This window comes from Odontesthes bonariensis, chromosome 10, assembly GCF_027942865.1.
Source record: "Odontesthes bonariensis isolate fOdoBon6 chromosome 10, fOdoBon6.hap1, whole genome shotgun sequence".
Classification (NCBI taxonomy): domain Eukaryota; kingdom Metazoa; phylum Chordata; class Actinopteri; order Atheriniformes; family Atherinopsidae; genus Odontesthes; species Odontesthes bonariensis.
The window spans coordinates 31,044,883-31,070,293 of NC_134515.1; the positions used below are offsets into that span (position 1 = coordinate 31,044,883).

General features: G+C 39.4%; 2 protein-coding genes across 4 annotated transcripts; both read right to left on the minus strand.

Annotated features, from left to right (window-relative positions):
- Positions 1-429: 429 nt before the first annotated feature.
- tmbim6 (transmembrane BAX inhibitor motif containing 6) lies at positions 430-11,756 on the minus strand. 2 transcript variants are annotated; one of them, XM_075475259.1, is made up of 10 exons: positions 11,619-11,756; positions 10,071-10,179; positions 9,871-9,979; positions 8,266-8,386; positions 8,123-8,171; positions 5,832-5,929; positions 5,647-5,726; positions 3,601-3,701; positions 3,166-3,241; positions 430-1,257 (listed from the first exon to the last, which is right to left on the minus strand). In XM_075475259.1, exons 2-10 carry the CDS (start codon positions 10,124-10,126, stop codon positions 1,234-1,236), a joined length of 714 nt encoding a protein of 237 aa, XP_075331374.1. In that variant the 5' UTR covers positions 10,127-10,179; positions 11,619-11,756; the 3' UTR covers positions 430-1,233. The 2 variants fall into 2 exon arrangements, with proteins under 2 accessions (XP_075331374.1, XP_075331373.1); XM_075475258.1 differs by having other exon boundaries at positions 11,623-11,754.
- Positions 11,757-12,415: 659 nt separating this feature from the next.
- Positions 12,416-20,898, minus strand: ctdsp2 (CTD (carboxy-terminal domain, RNA polymerase II, polypeptide A) small phosphatase 2). Of its 2 annotated transcripts, none has more exons than XM_075475261.1 (7): positions 20,210-20,898; positions 17,677-17,840; positions 16,426-16,527; positions 16,012-16,068; positions 15,336-15,428; positions 14,747-14,932; positions 12,416-14,162 (listed from the first exon to the last, which is right to left on the minus strand). In XM_075475261.1, the coding sequence occupies exons 1-7, from the start codon at positions 20,268-20,270 to the stop codon at positions 14,037-14,039; spliced, it is 789 nt and encodes a 262-aa protein (XP_075331376.1). In that variant the 5' UTR covers positions 20,271-20,898; the 3' UTR covers positions 12,416-14,036. The 2 variants fall into 2 exon arrangements, with proteins under 2 accessions (XP_075331376.1, XP_075331375.1); XM_075475260.1 differs by having other exon boundaries at positions 17,677-17,843; positions 20,210-20,897.
- Between the last annotated feature and the right edge of the window lie 4,513 nt (positions 20,899-25,411).

Genomic DNA, 25,411 nt, shown 5'->3' on the forward strand with positions numbered 1-25,411 from the left:
AGGCTCAGTTGCACTGAAAGTGTGGATGAGTCCAAGTCGAATAAAAACAGCTGCTTTGACCAAATATCTCAAATATTCGACAAATCATCCCATCACTTCTGGACTCAACAGTGAGTTTAACAAATATATATATATATTTTTTTAATTGGATCAATTAAGGGCCGTGTGGTGGTTGGAGGGTTCCTGGTTCGAATCCCGGCCGGGGCCTTTCTGTGAGGAGTTTGCTTTGTTCTCCCCGTGTGTGTGTGTGGGTTTTCTCCGGGAACTCCGGCTTCCTCCCACCACCCGAAAACATGCGTTAGGTTAATTGGTGACTGAATTGTCCTTAGGAGTGAGTGAGCATGCACGGTTGTGTCTCATTTGCCCCCCCCCGGCCCAATGACAGCTGAGTAGCAGGTATAGAAACTGGATGGACGGTTCAAATGCAAATATGTTCAACACATTTATTTGAGCAAATGTATCAAATTATTAGATTCAATTTTACATCAATAGAATCAATTCTTCACAGTTTACACTTAAAGAATAAAAGAAAAAAAATTACACTAATAACAAATGGTTGGGTTAACATCAACTCACTTGGCAGATACTAGAGAAGTTTACAAGAGGAGTTGTCTGAATAACCAACTCTGACATCCAAAACCAGCCCACTGAGCATCTAAATGACTAGTCTGGATCCTCAGAAATTTGACAGGCTTCACTTTACTCAAAAATAAATTTGAGAGAATAAAACATCTACGGAGAAATGTCCGAGAGGAGGATATATTGGCAAAATTATGGGGCATTATATCTGAGACATTTCAGAGAAGAGAACTGAGGAAAACTATAAATAAGCAAATCAACAGATTACAGAAGATAAAGCAATTATTAGTTTCCGAAGCTTACATGACTCTTTAAATGAGTGTCATCATCTTGTTAATTTATGGCACCAATTTACAGTTAAATTAAAAGCTTCGTTAAGCGGTGTGTGGCTTCTGGGAGCCGTCATTAGGCAACACTCCCCTCTAGAGGCCAAGCATAATCGCCGTGGCATTCTCTACACACAGCCATGATGGAACTAGCATTTCTGAACCATAACTTACATTCAACCCTTGTTGTAAGTTTCAAAAACAAGTGAAGGAAATTTCGATAACATAAGACCAGATAAAAGTTAATGTGAGAAATGAAGACAAAAAGCGAAAAACACCGAGTGCATTGGAAACCGGGCCTTTTTCCGACTGTTTATTCAAAAGCTCCTCACTTCTTTTCCTTCTTCTTGTCCTGGAAAAAACAAAGAGGAGGGGTGCTTTAATAAAAGCTGCAGTTACTCTGGAATGTGTGCGTTTACTTAAAAAGAAAGGAATACAAACGGAGCATATAAATGCTCTACTTATCCTCCATTCTTTAGCTTTCTTATTTACAGAGATCTTAGTGTTCTATTAGCAGAAAAACGCCCTTTGTTACATTTTATTTTGCCTTTATTAGTGACTTGTAAGTCTGAAATGGACTGAAGAGGAAAACCACCTGGTATTATTAACATTAAAGCGGGTTACAAGCGGGGCCTGTTGGCTGATTGTAGCCTAAATGAATGCATCTCCAATGATCCAAAATGGAAATATCAAAGAGTCTTCTGTGGAAAAGGTGCATTTGGAATGAGATGCATGGGAATAAAATAACTTGTCGCGAGGTGTTCCTACAACTTGGAGATCATTCATCAAGTTTTGGCCACATTTCGATACAGTGTGGTCATCAAACAACTAATCTGTCTTCTCCTGATCATTTCAGCTGCTTTATCACAAAACATTGCAGGATATCGTAAAAAATTGGATTAAATCCTGCACCAACTTTTCCTACTTCTGCTGCCTCACCCACTCCACCTTTTATTTTTCACAGTTAGGTTGTGCAATTACCACACTGAAGCTCTTATTATGCCACTGTGGCTTCTTCCATAGCACCCTGCCTGCCGCTGCAGCTGCACTTCGCTGCTGATCGGCACAGATTATGATGTGGAAGCCAGGGAGCCTGGTACCACAAGTCCAATAAAGTCGAGTAGAGAGTGGGACCATCAGAGTGGGACCAGCATCTCCATGGCAGCAGACAATAGCGATCTCATTCGTTTTATGGGAGCGATGATGTACGAGGAGACATAAATGGTCCTTTGGGGGGCTCAATGGTTAGAAACAGTGTCCAGCAGCTGCATTTGTCCGGATTGTTGTTGAGAAAACTATTTCTGTTGCTGAGGTGCAGAAGCATGAGCTGCAGTGAGGTTTTCTGAGGAAGACCATTTATGGATATTGTAGACAAAACATTTTCCTTGAGTTCAGGGTAGCTAATCTGGAAAACATGACAGGTGGGTTCTCACTTTCTGAAGCTAAACTAAATCCTGAGAGATTTACAGACCAGTTGTGTATCTGACTGCACAAATTAGGGCTCGATGATCTGTCAATGTGAACGTGTAATGACCAGCTACCTATTTTCATGCGTTTACAGTTTTACAGTAGTTACATTATGCAAGATAACGCCTTGATATTTCCTGTCTCACTCACAGGAAATGGATTAAGCAAGTTCCGTCGGGTCCACCCGATCTGGTTCTAGCAGTAATAAATGGCCGGACCCGTTGGCTGTGCTTGGTCTATCACTGAATTAATGGAAAATGTTGAACGCTTAGTACAAAGATGGACATAAATGCGATTTAGATTTTTGTGGTACGTAGTGGAAAAACTAAAACATCAATCTTCCAAAACTATGAAGGTTCAAATAAAGGTTTGCCATTGTGTGAGAATATTAAAAAAAATAAAAAATCCAAGCAAAGACGTGATGGTATTAAGTTATTGAAATAGTTTGTACTGCTGTGGCAAGTTGTTCAACCTCCACAGATTGAAACATGGATATTTGTGCAGCTATTTTGTGAGGGCTACATAAGAAACCTATCTGTCACATATTTAAAAAATGTTAACTGTCCAAAAAACAATGAAAACAGTTCAAATAAAAAGCTTAAGTCTGACATTCTGCCACGACCAGTAATGAGCGCGAGCAGTAGCTCCAAACACACTCAATGCAGAAATACTGAATAAACTTGACTAAGAAACACTTAGCAGAGCTTATCAGGATACAATACTTTTGGCCTCTTAATGGAGCATCAAAAAGAAAAGTTTATTTTAAGTTTGGGTGATGCAGTAATGTCTGTACCTTATCGTTCATAGCGAGGATGACCATCAGTTTCCTAAAGATGGTGATGAAATCAAGAAACAAGTCCACACAGTGCCTTAAAAATACAGAAATAGAAAAAAATTATTTTACACGAGGACCCTGAAGCTTCCCTTAGTTATGTTGCATTTGGTCTATCATCCATCTATCTCTCTCTCATATATATATATATATATATATATATATATATATATAGAGATATATAGAGAGAGAGAGAGAGAGAGAGAGAGAGAGAGAGAGAGAGAGAGAGAGAGAGAGAGAGAGAGAGAGAGAGAGAGAGAGAGAGAGAGAGAGAGAGAGAGAGAGAGAGATATATACACATTGATTATTATCACTTTTCAGGTGAGCAATCTTTCATGGTATTTGGTCTGGACTACACCTCCCGGGTCAAGTTAAACAGCAAACACAGGTCCTTACCAGACGTAGTCCTTGTCTCCATTCTCTGCTTTCTCGATGATGAGCTGAGTGTCAAAGAGCACGAAGCCACACATGATGAGAAGCCCGAGGTAAATGTGTGCCTGGATGAGAAAAATACAAAGAAAACAAACAATTTAGGAAGCAGATATTACCATGTTTAACATGACCTTAGGGAAAATTCTACATTTTCCAACCTGGGTCATTTCTTCCTTTAGAGAAGGATTTATATCATGCAAATATTCAGCAAGACTGCCGTCACTTGCAAATGCAAAAGTAATGTAGTATAAAAGCTAAATCTAATTGGTTACAATTCCTAAATATGCTTGTTGCAGGAGGACAACAATCCACAGGCGAGTAAGAGGGAGCTGCCCTGGGAGTAACAGAAGTCCTCACAACAGCTTTCTAAAGGAAAAACTAAATGCTCATTGGGCTTCACAACGCGTTTTCACTTGAGTTGTAAAATGTTCCGGAGATCTTTAGGAGTTATGGCATGTGAGATTGCAAATGTCAACCGAATGCGCTCTTTCTTGCAGAGATTTTCCAACCCTGACTGAAATCTTCACAACATCAGAAAAACTCGCTGTGTGCGTGAGCATGTGCGTCTGCTTTGTCCTTTCTGATGACGTTCTGCTCACTCCCTGCTATAGCCGATTCCAACAGATAAGACAGTAATTATATTAGTACTAAGGACGTGCATTTCAAATGAAAGTACTTTTCTAAATCACAGGGGAATTAGTCAACCATTTTTTGAGTCCTAAATCACCCACAACACAAACACACAAACTGTCCCCCTCATCACAACGCTTTTTATTTGCTGGCACTTTCATTTAGTGTTTGACAGCTGCAGCTTTGCTCGTTTCTTTTGTTGAAGCGTCATTAGTATTCCAGCTCACAGCACCAGATACTGAAGCCTGGCTGTAGTGAAGCGCTCTTTCGATGTTGTTTTCATGGTGGTTGGCAAACAATCCGTTGCATGCCACCACCTTGTGGTCGCAGTGATGCAATACTACCATGTTTGCTGTGGCCAATTGTTGGAAAATTCAGTTAGCTGTATAAAATGTTGATAAGCTACACGCCGAATACTGACACGCACAATCGGCTAAAACCAGCCTTCCCCGTCTCTGCTGAGCAACTTGTGATGAGTTCTGATATATCAGGTTCTGGGTGTCAGGGTGCTGAGAAGCAGCTGACCGTGCTGCAGAAAGCATCGGCAGCACACTGGATGAATTCAACATCTCCTGTAAGATAGTTGCAGTCGTCACCGTGTGTTATACAAGTTCAGAGCATTTGGTGTTCACGACTACTCTTCCAAAACAGAGCAGAAATCATAGTTTCTTGACAGGATTCACATTCATTTTCTTTTACATAAAGATAATTCACCACTGTGACACTTTACAAGCAGACTGGGCCTCTGCACAGGGTATTACTTTACCATATGTGACATAGTGAAGGATAGCAAGAACCCTGCTTATTAAAGCAGCTTTCCTGGGGAAACATGCTGCTCCAAGAGCAGAAACATGCTGCAGAGTGCTAGGGGGCAATTTACAAGCAAAATGACAAAATGTTGTAGTTCTACTGCTTCTTCCTCCTTTTCCCTCTCCCTCCTTTAGTTTATGAACTCTTTTCTGTACAATCCATCTTAAGAAACAGGTAAAGCCATCCAATATCAAGGCTTCAACAAGGTATTAAATGTATTCTAGCAGACCCTTGATGTCTTAAGTTGCCATAAATAAACTGTAAGGTTTGATTACGATCAACTACAAATGTGATTTGTCCTGTAATTACCTCATTTCACATTAAAGATAACACTAAAAGGATTATACAACTGAGTCTGGAGATCCTCTCAATGATGTTGTCAAGACAACAATCCGAGTCTTGTGTCATGTTACTGTAACGGCAGAAGGTAGCTTAGTTTATGCTATTCTCGCTCAATATCGGTCTGACTAAAAACACATCTGTGTGTATCAATAAAATAGACATTTATACAAGACAAAATACGGGTTAGATTGAGGAAAGAAAACATTTAAAAATTTTTTTTTTTTTTACCTTGAACAGCATCATAGATCCAAAGAACATGTTCATCACGGACAAAAGAAGCAGGATGGAGAGGCCAGACATCAATGTGCCTGAGAGGGAAATATAAGCAAATGTTCCACTGTTGCAAAATGCAAACATGTTTTTCAAAGAACTGAGTGTTACAGTAAATTTATACAAAAAACAAAAAACCCTACCTCCAAGGAAGAGGTAGCTCCTACGTTTAGCATAGAGGGCACTGAGAGTGAAGCAAATGAAAATCACAGAAGTTCCCAAGAAGGCCGTCACAACGATGCTGAGAGGAAACAAAGCAGAACAAACATTCAGCCTTTCCACGCAACTGTTTACAGCAGTTTACAGTTGCAATCAATTGTGTTTGACAGGTTTCATAGTTTAGCTTTCATTAAGATAGTCGCTAGCCAGTGTTGTGCAAGTTGATGCTTCTAATGAACTAGTTCAAAGTTAAGTTCCCACAGGTTAAAAATTAATAGTTCACGTTCATAGTTCACCATTTCAATTTTGAACTAGTTCAATGTTCAGTTCATTCAAACTTTTAGGTTAGAAGGGAGAATGAAAAACTGAACTTGAGAGAGAGAAGAAATTATAGTGTTGTGCCTTGCTATGAAATAAATTATACTGAGTCGCTGCCGATCTTTCGCCGCAGGCTGCAAACCCACCTCTTCAGGAAACACTACCCTGATCCGCCCTCTTAGGACATCACCTGCTTCGTCCTAGCTCCTTACGCACTTATTTGTTTCCTAAATTGTCTTTTGTTTTCTAAACTGTCTTCCCATTTGTCTAAGTACCTAACTTACTGCACTTACTCTAGCACTAGTTATGCTCTTAGCTGTTTGGTTTTGGAAGGAAATGCATTTATGATTTCTTGTGACCTGAAGTTCTTTTGCCTACCGATGTGGAACACACTTATTGTAAGTCGCATTGGATAAAAGCGTCTGCAGAATGACCGTAATGTAATGTACTGGACCTTAAAGGGGAACTCCGGGGCATTTGAAGCACGTTTCCATTGCTAGAGGTTGTCAAATACTGATAGTAGGACACAGAGAGGTGCAAATCGGCGCTCCCTGTGTGGAGATCGCGCTGTTTGCGCAGCGTGATCTCCACACAGGGAGCGCAGATTTGGACCTCTCTGTGTCCTACTATCAGTATTTGACAACCTCTAGCAATGGAAACGCGCTTCAAATGCCCCGGAGTTCCCCTTTAAGTCTATCACTCAAAATGGATCAGACACAGGGACCAGATGTGAGGACAAAGAACAAAAATGGTGTCATTTTTGTTTTATTTGTCTGAATCACTTCTTCTCCAACAATGTAGTCAATCATTAATCTGGGAAATCACAGCCCTTAAAGGCTCGTGTATACTTCGCAGCAGTGTGTCGCAGTGAGCTTGTCGCAGACACAACGCAGTTATTTTTGATTTATGCCTTGAAGCGCTGTCTGCGCTATGTTAATCCCACGCCACAACGCAAGAGGGACAATCACGAACAAGCTAGGATTGTGGGTGTTACGGTTACGGAGGTCATTCAACAACAATGGCGACTGGACGAATGCGCACTTTGATTGAGATGCAGCTGATCGATCTAGAAATAGAAGAAATATTGCTACTACTGGAGCTGGCAGAGAGGGAAAGAATCGTCACGGTTAGCACGGTTAGCAAACCGGAAATACGCATAGTGTAGAGCGGATGTAGAGTTGATCAATCAGAGGCCTCCTTTCTCTCCTCCCTGCGGCGATGTCTGCGGCACTGTCTGCGGTGAGTTACAATTTTGAGGAGGTGCACCAGAGTGTCTGCGTAGTGTCTGCGTTAACTGCGACACACACGCAGACGACCTGGTTTCCGAGTATAAATCAGGCTTAAGACTGCAGGCAGCGTGAGCTGGGTCGTTTGGGGCTGTTGGGAGGGGGTCTTGGCCTTTCCTTTCCTAACTTTTTTTGATTGTCAAGGACTTTCAGAAATTTTCTAACACTCGACGGATGCTTCACATTCACGTCTTTCAAAATTAGAAATTGACGGGGCTGACATTCTGACATATTTTGCACAGAAATGGTAGTTTTTTTTACTGTCAGAATCTTCAACCTAACATTTCTGTAACTAATCATAAGCACACGAGGCATCTGAAAGGAGAGGAGTCTGCGGCTCCTCTCCTTTCACCTTCACTTGCCATTTTAGAGCAGGACAGCGCGCTCTGTACTAGGCGTTGACGCACAACATTGGTGGTTTGTTATGCTAGAGTGCACAATCCATCGCGGGTAACAGTGTGAAGAAGGTGTAGCGCTGGGAAAATGTAGGCAGTGACAACGACATGCTGTTGCAGGACCCCGCATAATCTAAACGAGTTCATGTTAAAGTTCTTTATTTGCAAATATGTTGCGTTCTGTTCAGCATTAAGAAAAACAAACATTCTTTTGACCTCGTTGGTGCACAACACTGCCGTTAGCAGATATTTATCACAGTCTAATCTTTTACCAACCTTGGATTTACAGCGATGACAAAATCCAGTGTAGGACCAAGGCCGACACCTAGAAAGGGAGAATTACACTCATTATTTGGCTTTCTAAAAATGCATGGAACAAATTTGAATTCAAACATGTCTATGTCATTTCATCAGGTCACCTGTGAGGAAGGCAAATGCAGCCAGGATAGCCAGTCTCTTCTTCTCCGTCTCAGGGTTGTGTGGTGTCATGGCAAGCCAGAACATCATTCCCAGAGAGCCGAGCACAGACAGCATTCCGCCCTATGACAAAGAGCACAGGGTAAGAATAGAGAAACACTATTACAGCCAAGACATAACAAACTCAGTTATTATGTTGATCATTACACCTAAATGTTGGAAATTTAATTGTTTTAGACATTATTTCAAGGTTAATACTACAAGAAGTGTTTCTTCTCTGGTGGGGTGCGTCACATGACTCGCATTAAGTGTCATCATTAGCAACAATATAAGGCATCGCAAAGCAGCCAGCTTTTGACCACATTGATTGTGGGCTATAGTTAGGTACCCAAAAGTAGCTGTGAGTTTTTAATTAAAAAGAAAAATTTATGTTTTTATCAGTGATATTGTCTCCACAGTAGCAGAATAACCTTCATAATTGGTGCACTACCATATATCTGTTGTTTTCTGAGTACAAAGAGCCTAAATTGACTGTAATATTTCTTTATAAAAAAGGGACAAAGCAGATACACTACACTTATGACTGCAAGTGGCATAGCTGGTCCATTTAGTAGACCTTAACACAAACTTTGAATATAAAACATATAATTCATTTTACATATTCAAAATGGCTTGTATTGTAGAATAAAATGTCAACCATAACAAAAGTTTTCTGCCACACAGATGTCAGTTTAAACTTTGTGTGGCTAAACAATACCTCAACTTGGTGACTTACCTGAGGAATAATATTTCTGACAGGATGGTGGGTTGAATAGTTCCAGTTTTTTCTTGATCTCAATAATCAACCTCTTCTCATCAATTTTACAAATATATTTAATAAATAACAACACTGCTATAAGAGCAGGGAAGAAAAAACATTTAAAACTAAGCTGGAAAAAGCTGTTTTTTTCAGGAGTGGTGACTCTTGAAAAATAGAAGTTACAAATTTTTTTTTTATATAAATAATAATCATTTGTAAAAAAGCTTGAACAACAATTAAAAGCAATATTTCTCCCAAATTATTATTTTTTTCTTTATGGTGTCATGTTAAAACCATTGAAAAGAGTTTGCCATCAACTGTTGCTTCTTTAACTGTAAACCCCTATGAATAGAAGGAGAATGCTGGTGGCATGATTTCATATCCAAAGTACGACGCAAGAGAACACACAGCTTGCTCAGCTCAGTTTCACTTTTTCTTGAGGCTGCCATTTTAACATGACGCACATATCGAAGCACAGATGCTCAGTGTTGATAATGTTCATGATGTTAAGAATGGTAACCTCACACAATTGCCTGATTTTCAGTATTTCTGACAGTAATTTTCAGAAAAACCCACACGACCATGTGTTTCACCAGTTAGGCAATGATCTAATACAATATCTTAACAAATCAAAGTTAAACTGGTAAAATTAGCCAATGAGGCACACTTGACTGTAAACCCTCTAACATGTTAATAAGAAGGAATATAGAATAGTTTCAAACATAAAAGCTCATATTCAGCTCGATGGTCACCATCTACACCAATATCACAAGATCCATCTGTACAGGTAGACTTTTTTTGGCATCACCTGTAAGATGCGTGTGACGACATGAACGTAGGAGCCAGCAGCCGCCACAAACATGCAAACAGCTAAGCTGGAGTAGACATTCTTCAAGTGAACCTGGGTGGAGTGCGATCTGAAAAAAAGATAACAATGAACAAGGCATGAGAGATGGAAACAAGAGTTAAAGCAGTGCCATGCATCAAATCTGCTGTGTGCTTACGTACATTTGGGAGAACCTGAAGAGCGCATCAAAGTTGATGTTGCGGTCAAAGACATTCATGATGAAAACAAGAAATGGAGATCTGAAGAGATTTTATGATCCAACAATGTCCCCTGTGAACATTAAAGCAAACAAAAGCTAAGCTATGACAATTCATTCAAAAACTTTATTTAAAAACTTTATAGCAACTTCACAATCTTTATATTTTACACACATTTATTTTAATTTAATTGTGGAGTGAGAGAACTATGTGTTTTCCATAACAATAGCCTGAAGATTACATCATTCTTGATTGTACACAGCATCATTCTATTTACAAAGCACAGTATTTGTTGCTGGTGGTGATAAAGTTATGTATGTGCACAGAGAACAGTGCAAAGACTAAGGGAGAGGAATGAAGTACGTTTGCTAAAAGAAATGCAGCTCCAATGCTCTATAATGCATGCAAAACCAGATCCAGATGTCACACAAAAAGCTGTTACATGTAAGATTAGAGATTTTATCCTTGTTTGACAGAAGAGGATCATATAAAAGCAGCTATGTCAACTTGAGGTAAAGAATTGACAAAACTTTCAAGTTTATCCTACTTTAAAATCACTTAAGTTTGAGTCACTGCTCACAAATGCAAAACGTTTTTAATTTTTTTTTTAAATTAAATACATTTTTCTGTGCTATTCAATGTTTTATCAAGATGTTATTTTTTCCAAACAGAGCAATTCAAACCATTCTTGTATTTTCTTTGAATTCATGTATTTTTTTCATATCGCAAATTATTTTTGTAGAAAAGTGTATTGCACAATTGTTTTCCCCTTATCAGTGCAGCCGTCCGTCACACCGTTTAATTGGTCATATTCTTTTCAGAAGAACTTTGAAGTTATGCTAAATTTTCTAATAAAAATTACACATTAAATCACTTAAGTGTATACGGTCAATAATAATGGTTAAATTTTCAAATAATCAACATATCGGTACAGACCATTCTATTAAATAAACACATATAAATGTTAATCTTAGCTACAACAAATAGCTACAACCTAGAGCATATTTTTGAACTGAGAGCTTTCACTTATTATTCCTAACACAAAACCGCAGCTTCAACTGGCACTAAAGTTACCTGAAAGTTAATGACTTACAACATCAACTTGTACTACAGATTAGCCTTAAATGGCAAGGATTGGTTAGCATGACAAGCTAACAAGCTGTTTTGACAACGGGCTACCAACTGGTGCGAATGTTAAAACACATAACTTGCATGAACATTTTAAAAACAACAACAGTTATTCATACATAGCTACGCTTGTAAAAACAAAATGTTTAAAAAAAAACAAAAAAAAAAACGATATTTCAATTTTTAAAAAGGCAACGGCAAGCTAAACCTGTGTTGAGACACTTGTGAATAGCTAACGTTGCTAACCAGAGAGCGTTAAATAATGAGCAGCTTGGCTAGCTAACGACTGCTCGTCTGTCAACAAACTCGACGTATCTCGACGCCAGAAAAGCTGGTAACGCCAAAGCCACCATTAACTCAACAAACCGATAAAACCACACATACTTACGTTTCGTCTCCGGCCTGTTCGGTTGCTCTATTTCACTGACACAGTTTGTTAACAATCCAGTACGTGTCAGTCAGCTCAAGTCAGCCTGCTGATGTCACCATGGAAACGCCCAGAAGTCTGTACAGCGTATAACCTTTGTGAAATTCATGGAATTAGCACGATTTTTCTTGGCTGTTCGTGGAGTTAACTCAGATGCTTATTTATTACATTGCTGCTGTGTGTTTGACCAAATTAGTTGTAAAAAACCGCTGACTGCCGAAGTGTTTTTATATTAAGATGCACTTCCTGGTGTGTCACTGAGTAATCTCCCAGTACACCTAAAATGGCCGACCTCAAACTTGGCTACCTCCACAAATTCTGCCTCGTTAGAATAAAATAAATACAGGACTAACGTAATTTAGGTGTAGGAGTGAAACTCAAGTACAGAACCCCTTAATTTCAGTTAAGATAGTTTTATCTCGATATTATATGCCGTTGTGTCAAACCCGTCTAACTCATTTTACTTAATCTTGGTTGCGACACCAAATTAATGTTGTAAACACATGCCTACTGGTTTAAGAAGTTTTGGGATATTTTTTAGTAAGGCCTTATTGTACTCTTTGCAGGTAGAGGCCTAGTAAATTACATTTAGTAACTCCGAGGTGTGACAGAAACCTTAATGTGAAGTGATATGATTTAAATATCACAACAAAAAGCATGTATAATGATAAATGAGAACACAGAGCAAAGGCGTTCTTTGTATGTATGTAAATGTAGTTCCTATGTGTCAATGGAAAAAAACATACAAGCAATGTAAAATATAAACAAATTTTATTTTAATATGAAAACTGGCAGCTCCTTTTAGACTTTTGGTCAAATCAGGTACAAAAAATGAGCTTCTGACATTTTTACCTCCAACACAAAAGTGTGACTTTAAAACAAATACTTTTGGTCATTACAAATGAGGCATTTTCATTGTCATATTTTACTAGTCAACATGCAGGCAATAAGAGCATCAAACATAAAGATCATAGAAAAACCATACTACCAGGAAAACATAACCCCACGAAAAATATTGTACTGATTTTCAAATGACAAAAATGTATTCTTGCACAACTGTTTCACAGGTTTACATCTGTGGATTTGCTTTAACTTCACACGTTTGTGAATGTTCATTAACAGTGAAAGAAAAGTATGTTATTTAGGCACCATTAAACACAGAAGGCAAGCTTCAATGCAGGAAAAATTGATTTCAATACAAAATGTTGAGCATTAAGAAGTACTGGACAATTAAAAGCTTTTGGCCAATAAATATAAAAAAACAAAAAACAAACCCACGTAAGCATGATTCGAAATATCAAATTTGATAGTTTCAAGTGTTGCACTGCAAGTACCACAGCCACTGGCATTACACTCGCTCTTGACAGTGTTGTCTCATGCTCAGCATGATACATCATGCATGTGTAGGTCTATAAATCTCAGTTCAGGCAGAACACTATTCTCTGTCCCAATTTCAAAGGCACAGTTTTTAACTTTCAGCACTGTCAATATCAAACAAGTACAAGTTATTTGTCATATAAAAAGAAAGACACAGTAACAAATGAACTATTATATTTGACTGAAAACCATCCTATGTGCCAACATGTCCAGTGTGTCTATTTTCAATTGACAATCCAAAACAATATTTGCCCTGTTTATCTACCTTTTAACCAATATCAATCTAAACACTAATGATTTATATTGCATGTTCTGTAGAAATTTTCTTCATAGTACAAATAAGTAAAATATGCTTTTGTTTGATGCTTATTTACAGGTAAATAAGGCTACAGTAATGTGTTCTGCTGACAGCAAATGGACTGGCTACTCTTGAGTAACTGTTCAAATTATGACAGAGCTGGGTTGCATAGAGGAACCTTGTTTACCATTTGAAAATAGATTTCCTTATAAAAAGAAATCAAATGTATAAAAATTGATGGAAGATTTAAAAAAAAAGAGCTGATGTTTGTTTGTTTTTTCTTTGTTGTTGTTCCTAAAAGGCACAGAAATAAAAAAAATTCAATATCCAAAGTCAAGTCAGGGCAGGCAGTTTTCTGCTTTGGCAAAAGAACCACTTTAACTTTCATACTAATGTTCATACTCAAGCGACTGTGATAGGAATGCTTTGGTTGTTTTCAGCTCATTGTAGTTAGACTTTCAATAAGTGGTTGTCAACATTGTTAACGCTGAGGTCCACAGAAAAGGCCTCAGAGTTTTTAAATCTAGAGTTTCAGTTTAACCAAAGAAGCAGAAAGGAATTCCCTTTCTGCATGCTAATAATATTTGATGAAACAAAGGATTCGAGGCAGAGGCCGTGACATCACAATCTGGAAACTCTACTCTATTTGAATAAGTCACAGAAAGGATCTCGAACTCCAGTCGAGCAGGCCCATCTCGAGCTAATGTCCACGAAGTTGGTCCAGCCGAGTGTAAACGTTATCAGCTTGGCTTAGCTCCTCAAACACAGGCAGAAGGTTGAGGAGTTCAGCATCGTCCACATCGTCAAACCATGACACCACAGGAACCTGAAAGAGAAAAAATCCTTCATTAATTAAAAATATATATCTATATCTATAGATAGATAGATATAGACATGTAGTGGATTTTCAAGTTCAGAACCAAAGGGATCTTAAATATAACTTGTTTGCAGACTATAAAAAATGAGTAAAAAACAATAATTGCCAGGGTTCTGCCACTCAAATGAGAGGGTTTGTTGCGTTCTTTGTTTTTACGTCATTATTCCATTATTGCTTGGACAAAATAAAACTGGAAAATTTTTTAATGGTTCTGAGAATTCATAGCATAAAATTTGTGTTTCTCTTGCGTTGCTTTACAAACAAATCAGGTGAAATAAAGAAGGACCGAGCCAACTAACTTCCTAAAAACTACCGACCAATTTGACTCTTTTCATGCTCTTCATTTTTTCCTCTCATGATCAACCAGTTTTTGATCATGAACTTATCTCACATTACAAGAATTTCTTGACCAGACACAAGTCCAAAAGCAACAGAGTCTTTTTGAAAGGTCTATATTATTTCTACAACATCAACCATTCCTTTTTCCGAATGAGAGTTTACGTCATTTCTAAAAGAGTTGGGTAAAAACTCACAGCATTATTAGGGTGGAAGATGTAGGAGGAAGGTGAGTTGTCCAGAATTAGGGTTTTGTGAAGGTCTCTGCCCAGGCGGCTCAAATCTTTCACATAACAGCCCTGATGGAATACGCAAGATTCCCGAAATAGCCGGGCGCGGAATACACCATACTGATCCAGCAGGTCAGTCACTGGGTCTGCATACTGATGGAGGATTGGTGAGCAAGTGAGGAGGGACAAGTTAATCAAGCAATTTCAACAAACTCTACACATCTTTCCAATGGCAGACTGAAGGAGGAAAAAAATCAATTAAACAAACTCGTTCATAGGCTGCACTTGCTAATCCAAAATTCAAGTTGGTTCCTGCGGTCATTCCTACATTCTTCAAAAATCTTTCTGTATAAGCTGTTGCATGTGTGTTTGTGTAGTGTCATATATATTTTTTTTATTTTGCTTAGGTTTCCACTTCTCCTACGTAAGCAAGCTTGTTTTTAAGGAAATATCCAGCCTGGGCTGAGAGAGAGCGGAACGACATTAATCATTAAACAATTCGTGCTCACGCTTGCTGAAGAAAACCATCAATCTATTTTAGCATCCATTCCAGTACCTTAGCAAGACTGGCTGTAAACAGCACACATTCAAACAGTTCTCCCATTCTTTGCAGGAACTCATCCACAAACGGCCTCTTCAGCACATACACCTGTGAAGCAGACGGGATGTCAGTAAACATTAAAGTGTCGTTCCATTCTCTTTACATTTGTATCATTTTCAAAGGTTAGCTGCTTATGGCCAGTTCCTGAAACAAGTAATCAAGAATAGGCCGTGCCAGTGTTAACCAGCCTATCCTGGATTACTTGAACCAGGCAAAGGCCCACGGAGGATTCCTTTCATACACGTAGGTTCCAAGGAATCATATTTCTGAGTTAATTACATTTCCACATGTCGATTAGAGATGTTCTCCACTAGATAAAAACAAATGATCTAGTACATCATGGTTCAAGAGTATTTTTTTTCAACATCTTCTTCACATATCCTGTTCCATATTTTGTCACTTATTAAAAGCATTTTAGCCAAAATTGCTTTTCTTGCTGATGCATCCACTTCTACCTGTGCGTTCTTGTTCATTATCTGGCCACTAGAGGGCTCTGCACACCCATCTTTTAAAACCTGTCTGACCAGCTACAAGACACATCCCTGTTCAGCTCAGCAAAGACTGCAAACGCATCAACATACATACACAAACACAACCCACTCTGTCCACTGCAACAAACACAACAGCTTACCTGGTGTGTGGTCCCCTCTATCTCCACCGGAACAATGAAGTCCGCATTACTAATAGGCTGCAGGGGGAACACAGAGGGAGATGGTTGGCATGCTCACTCACATGAGCCACGGTGTGTAGACTCACATAGCATTACGTAACAACTGAGCAGTAAGAAGCCGACTCCTCACTGCTGCCATAAATCACAGAGCATAACCAATACAAACTAAATAACATTCATTTGATGCTCCTCCAACATGTGGTAGTTTTTGCACAGAAACTTTCACAGATTTGTAAAGAATCCCAGCAGAAACACATAAAGGGCCATTGATCTTCAAGCTTTGTTTTTCACCCAATCATGCTGTCCATGTTGATGCTTCAGAGACCATGGAAGCAACATAAAGAAAGAGATGGAAGGGAATCCTAGTGTTAGTACCTTGAATGAACTGTGCACCAGAGTCTCATCCAGGTCTATGACCACACATATCTTTCCTTGATCCTGGGACTCCACCTCAGGCAGGAGGCTGGCTTCAGATTGCTGAGGAGACACACAAAGACTTTTCTTAATGTCAAGAACACAACACACAAAAGTCATTTCCGTTATCTGCGCTGTGTGAACAGCTAAGGAGCTTTTGCAGTAATTCATAGAAAAATTAAATCTGGGTCAATTGATTATATTTGGGAATCTAGATTAAATTGGTGTTAAGGAGGCAAATCGAGATAAAGAAGTATATTTACTGTCACAGCTCTGGAGTTGTACATATTTGGATTATTTATATAGTTTATCATAACTCCCAAATGTATCTTCTCATACTCAACAGGAATTCACCCGTTTTAAAATTCACAATAATTTCAATAATCACACTTTCAGACATCAAGTGTTTCCCTTTTGTTGTTTTTTAAAACATGTATTCTAAGCTCTTTATATATAAAGTCAAGATGAAATTAATTATTAATATATTACATAACAGGAGTAGCTTATCTTCTGGGAAGGCAAATTAAGATTGAGAAAGATGCAAGTATTGAGCAAAAAAAACAAAACAATAAACCCAAAGCAGCAAAGTTCCACTAAAGCCAGTGTTTTATCTGCTTTCCTTTTATTGGAAGCCCGCTACGCTATAATCAGACTTGTGGCTGCAGGTTCCTGTTAGTTACTGATGCTAGAGGACATCCTCTACATGAACAAACATGGTACCTCATTAAAATGCTCCAAACACGAAACTGAGAACCAAATCAGCCTGACAGCATTCACTAGTGTGGCCTGCAGTGTGCAGCAGGCACTAACAACTTTTTTTCAATTCCATCTCAGCAAATATAATATAGAATTCTCAGCTCGCTTTATCTCTTTACCCTACAGCAGTCACTGTCCTTCTTGGGGAATCAAGTGTGAATATCTAAGGGATTTCATATCCCCAGACATTTGTGGTAAGTTCTCAAAACGCTAACAGCTGGTGCACCAGTGGTTTTAGTCCAAAAAAACCCAACGCTTGATGACAATCAGCACATTTTTACAGCATCATGATCTCTGTTTATTCGCACATATGGCCAAACTATTCAAACGCCATCTCTTTATGGCAAGTAGTGTGTGTGTGGGGGAGAAGTCAAATTGTAAATAAACAAAACAAAACAAAAAAAAGCCAGCTGAGGTCTTCAGGTTGTTTTCAGCCATGTGAAACACTAGTGTTACCTTGACAACCGTCCCATTTTCCTGTGTCTCCACCAAGGCCTGCTGCGAAGGTGGTGGTGGTGGTGGCAGTGGTTTGGGGCCATCCTGAGCTTGGATGCAACAGAAGAGGGCTTTGAAGATGTTACAACTCCGAGGCTGTTTGAGCGCAGAGCGACTCACCTGGCCTGCTGAGCACAGAAAAAGAGAAACTTTCATGAGAAAACTCTCCAAACTAAGTGGAGCCTTAAATTACATCCCACAACTCACGTCAGCATGTACACTTATTTTCACAAAAGAATATATTGATACAAATTTTCAGAAAAAGAGAGGACATGCTTTTAAAGGAAATTCAGGATAATTTGAGAAAGTTTTTTTCTAGAATAAGCTTCCCTTTTCCCAAAGGCACCGTCCATCTATCACCAGGGATGGCAAAGCCAACACATGAAATCTGTTTTTAATGCGCCTACCGCCGCGGCTGGAAATGGCTGGTACATGTTATATAATCTCAGAGGGCGGGAAAACCCACACTTTTCAGCAGTACCTTCAGCAAAAAAAACAAAAAAACAAAAACAAAACAAAACTCGACAAAAAAAATCCAACCATTTCAAAAACCAGGACCTTTCGGGGCTGCCTGAAGCCAGCCAGAGCAGTCAGATGGGCAGCCAGAGGAGTCAGATGGGCAGCCAGAGCAGTCAGAGAAGCAGATAAAGCAAGTCACACCTCAGTGGTCTGTGCAGGTCTTTGATCAGCCACCATGCAGATGAGTGTCCCGGGCCCATGCAACACCTATGCCACAGCCAAACAAAAGGGAGGAAAGCAATCTTCCAAGTCCCTGTCCAGTTTATTTTGGAAAAGGACTTCAGAATCTAAATCTTTAGACACCATTTCATTCTAGTTCATACACTCTCAGTCTGTGCAGTGCCAGACAACTGCATACTCAACGATTCACTCATTTTATTTTTTTTTTAACTTACATTGTCCGAGCTAATCCTCATTGCTCTGAAGTCATAATGCATACACGACAACAATCCCGTTACACAACTCCTTGTTTGAGGCACAAAGGACACTGGATCTCGATTTGGTAACGACTTTATAGAATATGTTTAAGATGACCCCACAGAAATAAAGCACGCTGCGTTATTTCTGTAATGAATAAATGAGGGTCCTTAAGGCATGCAAATCAGCCATCAGATTTCAAGAGGAGGATCATATTGGCCATGTATGACATAACACAGTTAGAAGTCGCCCTCGTATGAAATGAAGGGAGGATTAATCTCGCAGAGGTTTATCAATGGCAGCAAGATAAATCCACACTGCAGATACATCACTTAAAAACCCACCCAAAACCCGCGCGGCAAAGATGGGTACATTGCACACACTTTGAGTCATTTTAACAGCCCGAGGCAAAACACACACACAAACAGCCTCACATCACGCACGATGTTAACCACCGAGAGGTTGAACGAGAGAGCAGAGCCTCGTTCAAGTCGGAGCAAAGTGTGCAAACAACGGAATCTTTGAAACGGCGCTACAATGGGCGTGCGCAGAGGGGTGTGTTTGTGCATTCCGCTGTCAACAGCGCGGCACCTGGCAGTGCTGCACAGCCCCGCTGTATAACCAACGAGCACCTTGTACTCCTTTACACCCACCTGAGGTAGAACATGTGACATAACGCAAAACCAGAGCCCGCTCTGTTTGTCTCATTTATTCAACCAAACGGGGAAAATCATGCGCATCGGTCGTTCGGTTGGCACGCGCGCTGATTTGTGACCACCATCGTTCAAAAACGTGAGAACACACGTACAGAAAAAAAATAAGGAAAAAAATAATAATCTGGGTTTGGTGTACAGTATGACGGTGCTGCCTGTGGCGACTCCTCAGTACCTGATAGTAAAATGGGGGGTGAGACTGACTAACAGGGCACTTTGGGGCTGACCATGATGACCAGCAGCACTGCAATCTGGAAAAAAACTCAACAGCACATGTACAGAGACTCCACTGGTTTGCACAGCATCGCAGAAAGAGGCAAACAGGATCAACAATAGTTATGCTCTGGATGGCAAACCCACCGCGTAATGGAGACTGTGAACTTACACCTCAGCAGGAATCATTTATCTCCGGGAAAGCAGCAGAGGGGGGGGGGGGGCAACACAATTATATGCCTTGGAATGTAAAACTAGTGCTAAATGTCTTCAACTATGTCTTAGCATTTGGTGTTTTTCAGCAGATCACAGAATGAAAAGAAATAACTTCACGGCTTTTTAGCCAAATATCGGTAGAAAATGAGCACGTTGAGATTGTTTTGTGGCTCTAACTGCACGAGATGCTGTAAGGATCAAATGGAAATGTTACAGACGCGCTTGATAAATGCCAAAACAAGGCAATGCGCTCCGAGATCGCGCGCAGCCAGAGTACGCAACCTTCATCTGTCAAGTAAATGGGCGCACTACAAGATCTCTCAAAACACTTGCTTGCTGTTCAGGAAAAAAAAAACCAAGTAGCGATATCAACCCGCGCGTAAAAGGGTACCAAAGCAAAGAATATCCCAGTTTACCTGTTTTCGGTAACACTTGTACGTCTTCTTTCTGCACTTGTGTGATAACAGAACTTTCCATCTGACAATCACGGAGCCCTCAAAATCCTCAAATCCTGTCCTCGAGCACAGATGGGCATCCCTCATTGGTTTGTTTTTTGGTCAAATTGACTAGTATGTCAAGTATTCACCAATGATTCTTGTCATCAGCCCCAATTACAATCCTCGACGAGATTAGGATTTATCTTGTTCCTGGGTTCCTTTATTCTCCCACCGCCTCTTGTTCTTCCGTCGGAGGTCTGCTGCCCGGAGAGGGGGCAAGGCACTTGAATATGTTTTTTGGAGGCTATCTGACACTGTGTGCACTCCGTCTTCTCGGGTATACTGCTACTATTACTGCTGATGTCGCCAAACAGCTTCCCTCTCCCGTCGCGGTGAAGTCCTCACTTTTGCACCAACAACATGGAGAATCCAGGCGAGAGAAGGAAAACAACCGAGGAAATGGGGCAAGGGAGGGCGGTTTCAAGCCCCCCCCTTACTACAGATAAACAACATCGAGTGAAAAGCCACAAATGGCGAAGAAAAACCCTGGTAATTGACCAGACACCGAAAATCCCACACCAAAAAAGGATTCCAGGTGATAGTTCGTTGTAAAATGTGACTTTTGTTGTTATCCAAGGTTTTGTTTTTCTACGGATTGGACTCCACGGGCGCCTTGAAACTGTCTCTATTCTCTGATTGGGCGCAATGGTGGAGGAGGCGTGGTTAAGGCATTCCTCCCCATCCTGCACGCGTCTCACCGAACACATTCCAGCGCTTTTCGTCCAAATTAGATCACATTTTTTGTGAATTGTTTAAAAAACATTTAAAAAAAAAATAGATAAACCAGTGCAAACAGTCTCATAAAATATGCACGAATAAAAAAAGGTTTATTTTGAATTTGCGTTATTCAATTGTACGCTGGGTGTATATTTCAGTTTTCTGCAAATGTTTATCATAGGGTATGTCACGTGCACTTCTTTCTTGTTCAATAAATATATTTATTAGAGAAGTCGGGAACAATTATTTGTATTGTTACTTTTACAGTTCAGAGTAATACCCACCATCTCAACAATTACCACAAGAAAAAATAAAAAAATAAATAAAATACTACTTTATCATTGCATCTAGAGTTTAAATACGAGGTTTGTCGACAGGCTGACACTTTTTAGTTTGGCCTTTTCTTCACATCTTTAAAGTTATAACCTAGAATTAGCAGGCAAACCAAAGACACAACAGGATGACTTAAATAAAATGCATAAACTCAGCCAAACAAAGTGGACCATTGAAAAAATACGAAAGTTTACACTATTCATTTAAATTTGATTAACTTTAAACGTATCTATTGCCCAAATATAGACTGTATTGACTTTTAAAAAATCGTTAGAAACAGATTAGCTTGAAAAAAATATATGTCTGATATATCAATAACTTACAGTGAAAATTTAGGCCATAAAAATGTAAATAGACATACTATTCCTGTTAAAGCAGGTAACAGGAGGAGCTTTTTAGATTTTGCTTGATCTGATTGACCTCTACAGCTCACAATAAACACTGTGTGACATGGGTTTTGTTGGTGAATATATCTCGATGTAAAATTAGGTGTATAAAGGTAACAAAAGACAGAGAGAAACCAGTGACCCGGGCTACTTTCCTTTTCTCTCTCATTTTTCTCCTCTTTATTGACACAAAGGTAAAATGTTTGAGGGTGTAGGGTGGGGCTTATGTAGCAATATGTCCATCACTGAACATTTGAGAAACAATGCTAAACTTTACCACGAGAGCGCTGGTCATAAACATCATAAGATGGTTTCATCAAATTAAGATAAAGAAAAGAATGCAAACAGTTAAACTGCTTATTACAGTTCAATTAGAACATGTATAGAAAGTTTAACTGACTGTTGTTTTATTTAGACAAGTAGCACCAAACTTCAGGCATGTATTGCTATAAAGCTTTTATGGTGATTGTTTTCCTACACTGACAATAACGATTCTGCGATTGTTCATCACTGGGTTTCAATATATTCATAAATTACAGCATGACGGTTCTACATAGAGGAGTATTTGTGTCTATATTTAGAGCCATTTAAATTACGAAGAAAACAACCCAAACAGCATGCAGTATACCCATAAGATGGTTTATATGGAAAAAATAGAACAAAATGATAGAATTACGGTTGTTAATACAGATGTAGCTGCATTGTTAAGTTGACCCATTTCAGACACGTGTAGGCCCACTACACCATGAGCTTAGCCACCGCCCACAGTGGCCACACTGCAAGACATAAACAAGAACGGCCCTGTCGTTTGCATTCCTGGATTAGAACATTTTTAGGGACCACTGACAGATGTATGAAAAATGTATAAAAAGAATAAAGTATGGACCGCACAGCTGAAAAATGTTGTGTGGTTTAGAGCTGATGCCACTGTATACTAAATTAACTTGAAATCCATTATCTTTGCCTGCTTTCTGTCGCATTCCTCTCGGAGGACAGACTGACAGACACAAAGAACACAGAGGTCAGCTGCTGTGAACGAGTCTGCAAGCAGAGAGTTCAGGGGTGCTGCAGTCGACCCCTTGAAAATCTGTCCAAAGAAACTGACTGCAAACATCACTGAGCCACTACAATCACATCTTTCATCAGCTGACAACTAATTTACACTAGTTTCAATAAAGAAAACAAAAGTTATGAACTAATGATACAAGAAATGTAAAAATTCAGGACTTGTAATTCCATGTTGTGGTTTATTGTCCTTAAATTCATCAACACATTTACTTATTTTTACAATTGCAAGTTATTAAATCAATCCATTCAGTGGGTCAAAGTAAAAAAAAAAAAACACTTGTGCTTTGTGCCACATCAATGTATAAATAATAAATCAACAGTTTGGAGAATTTTTGTTGGACATTTCATGACAAAACAGACATTTGAAATACACTGTTGTTTGTTCAAACAGTCAAAGTTTAAACAAGTTGAGAAAATCCCTTCTAATGACAAAATCGGGACGAATCAACAAGTGAACTGTGCATCAACTTATGTAAACATTAACAGTACCACAAATGACATTTACACCCACTCCATCCATCAGAAATTGTGGTTCTATTTCTACATTTAACCCTTGGGAGTCCACATCATCTACTTACCGCCTCATGCACTCTGCCATGCATTAACAGGATCCAATCCTTCTGATGATAATCTAACTGTTGAAATATGCTTGGTGCATCTGAACCTCATGTAGGGCTGGGACTGTAAGGTCTACAATCATGTGATTTGCTGGAAGAGGCACCCCCCCTCACCTCCCCTCCTCTCCCACCCCACAGACCTGCCCCAGAGTGGCCTCTGCTATGCTATATTTCCAGGAAAGGGGCCTACTGGACAGGCTGTGAGGCCTAAGCAGGGAGACATTGGCTCATTGAGAAAAACAAAAACAGAGAGGGGCGGTGGGAAGACTCTCCCCTATTACATAACTCAACCTCCATGACAGGGAGAGAGAGAGAGAGAGAGAGAGAGAGAGAGAGAGAGAGAGAGAGAGAGAGAGAGAGAGAGAGAGAGAGAGAGAGAGAGAGAGAGAGAGAGAGAGAGAAAAAAAAGTTCTGTGCCACAATGCAAAGAAAAATCTATCTAGACCGCCTGTCCACAGTTCTCAAAAGCTGAGGCACTTCAAGGTTGGAATTCGGGAGACACTGAAACCAGCAGGGCTTGCTTGCAGTTACACAATAGTTGCAACTCCTCAGACATACCGTCACCACAGGCAGGCGCAACACCAGCACCTCCGGATGAATATACTGAATATTACAGTTAAAGTCAATGACTGTAACTGCTTTTATTTGCTTTGTTAAGTACAGCTACACTGCTTCTGTATTACACACACACACAATGGAACGTACCATGCCCTTTAATCTCGTGTTGTGTTGTAAACTGTGGTGGTGAGCTGTTTACTATATCGGAGAGATTTTTTTCTTGCACGATGCACCGCCTCCTTGTGGTTAAAACACGAACTGCAAAAATTTGAAAGGCTGAATTCAAAAAGGCCTTATTGAGGTTATCAAATGTCATTCTCTAAAGTACGACTGGTTGCTTGTAGAACAGAACTTTTGGGGCAAAATTACCATTCGATCTGTCAGTGTATTTACCCTTCAGGCCACAGAAAGCATGATTTTTCTCCTGAAGACTTAATTTAGTGTATCTAACATTTTTCTGTTTACCACTGTGTTTTATTGTTTTATAATATAAACTATCTTTTTCACGTTTGCATTGCATAGTAATTAAGCTAAAATTTGTTCTCTTCTAGAACCTTTTTTTTGTTCAAACATGTGGAATAGTTGGAGTTAAAAGTCTCGGTACCACTTGACTAATCAAGTCAAAAGCTCAGCTCAACTGCTTAATAAAAACCACATGGTTTTCAGATTCAGTCGATTCATTTTCTTCAAAAAGAATATAGTGTTTACTATAAACAGACAGTGTTTTGAGCTGTACACCAGTCAACCACAACTTTTCAGCTACTAATGTGGACTGAATGACAATCATCTTGTTACAACATGATTTTCCTGTTGCTAAACTGGGTGCTGACATTCATGTGGATGTCGCCTTGACATATACAGTAGTCTTGAGCCATCCTACTTTCAGGTGCAAAATAGGTGCAGAGATTTGTAAAAATGCACAAACATAAATGGAAACACCGTACACATGACAAAAACAGAGTTTGTGCAACTCTAAAAAAGCTTTTTCTCCCCGTTTCCCTTCTGTCAAGAAGAATGGCTCCCTGGGGACCATTCCTGATGATGCTTCAGTGAACATTAAAAGGATCACCTGAAGGTCTCTAAGGTCCTGTGTTGAATTTTTATTGGATTTTTTTCCTATTTCTTGACAACATTACTTAAAAAATACTGATCATTTGCAGTGGACACTTTTTTTCAGGTTTGCTACTTCTTATTTTGTCCTCCACTTGCCCAGTTCATTTTTTTAAGGACACACTGCACACCATGCTGAAATATGCCAATTGTCAGCTAATGCCTCCTTGGAAACACCTTGTTGGTGCAAAATACGATATCATGTCTGTTAAACTGCCTGTTTAAGAATTTGTGTATCTTTTGGGACAAACTGCAAGTAAAAGGGTGTGATGATAGAATTTAAAATTGGTTATTTTCCTGGATCCCCTTGACTTAAGCACCTTTTGAGCTGA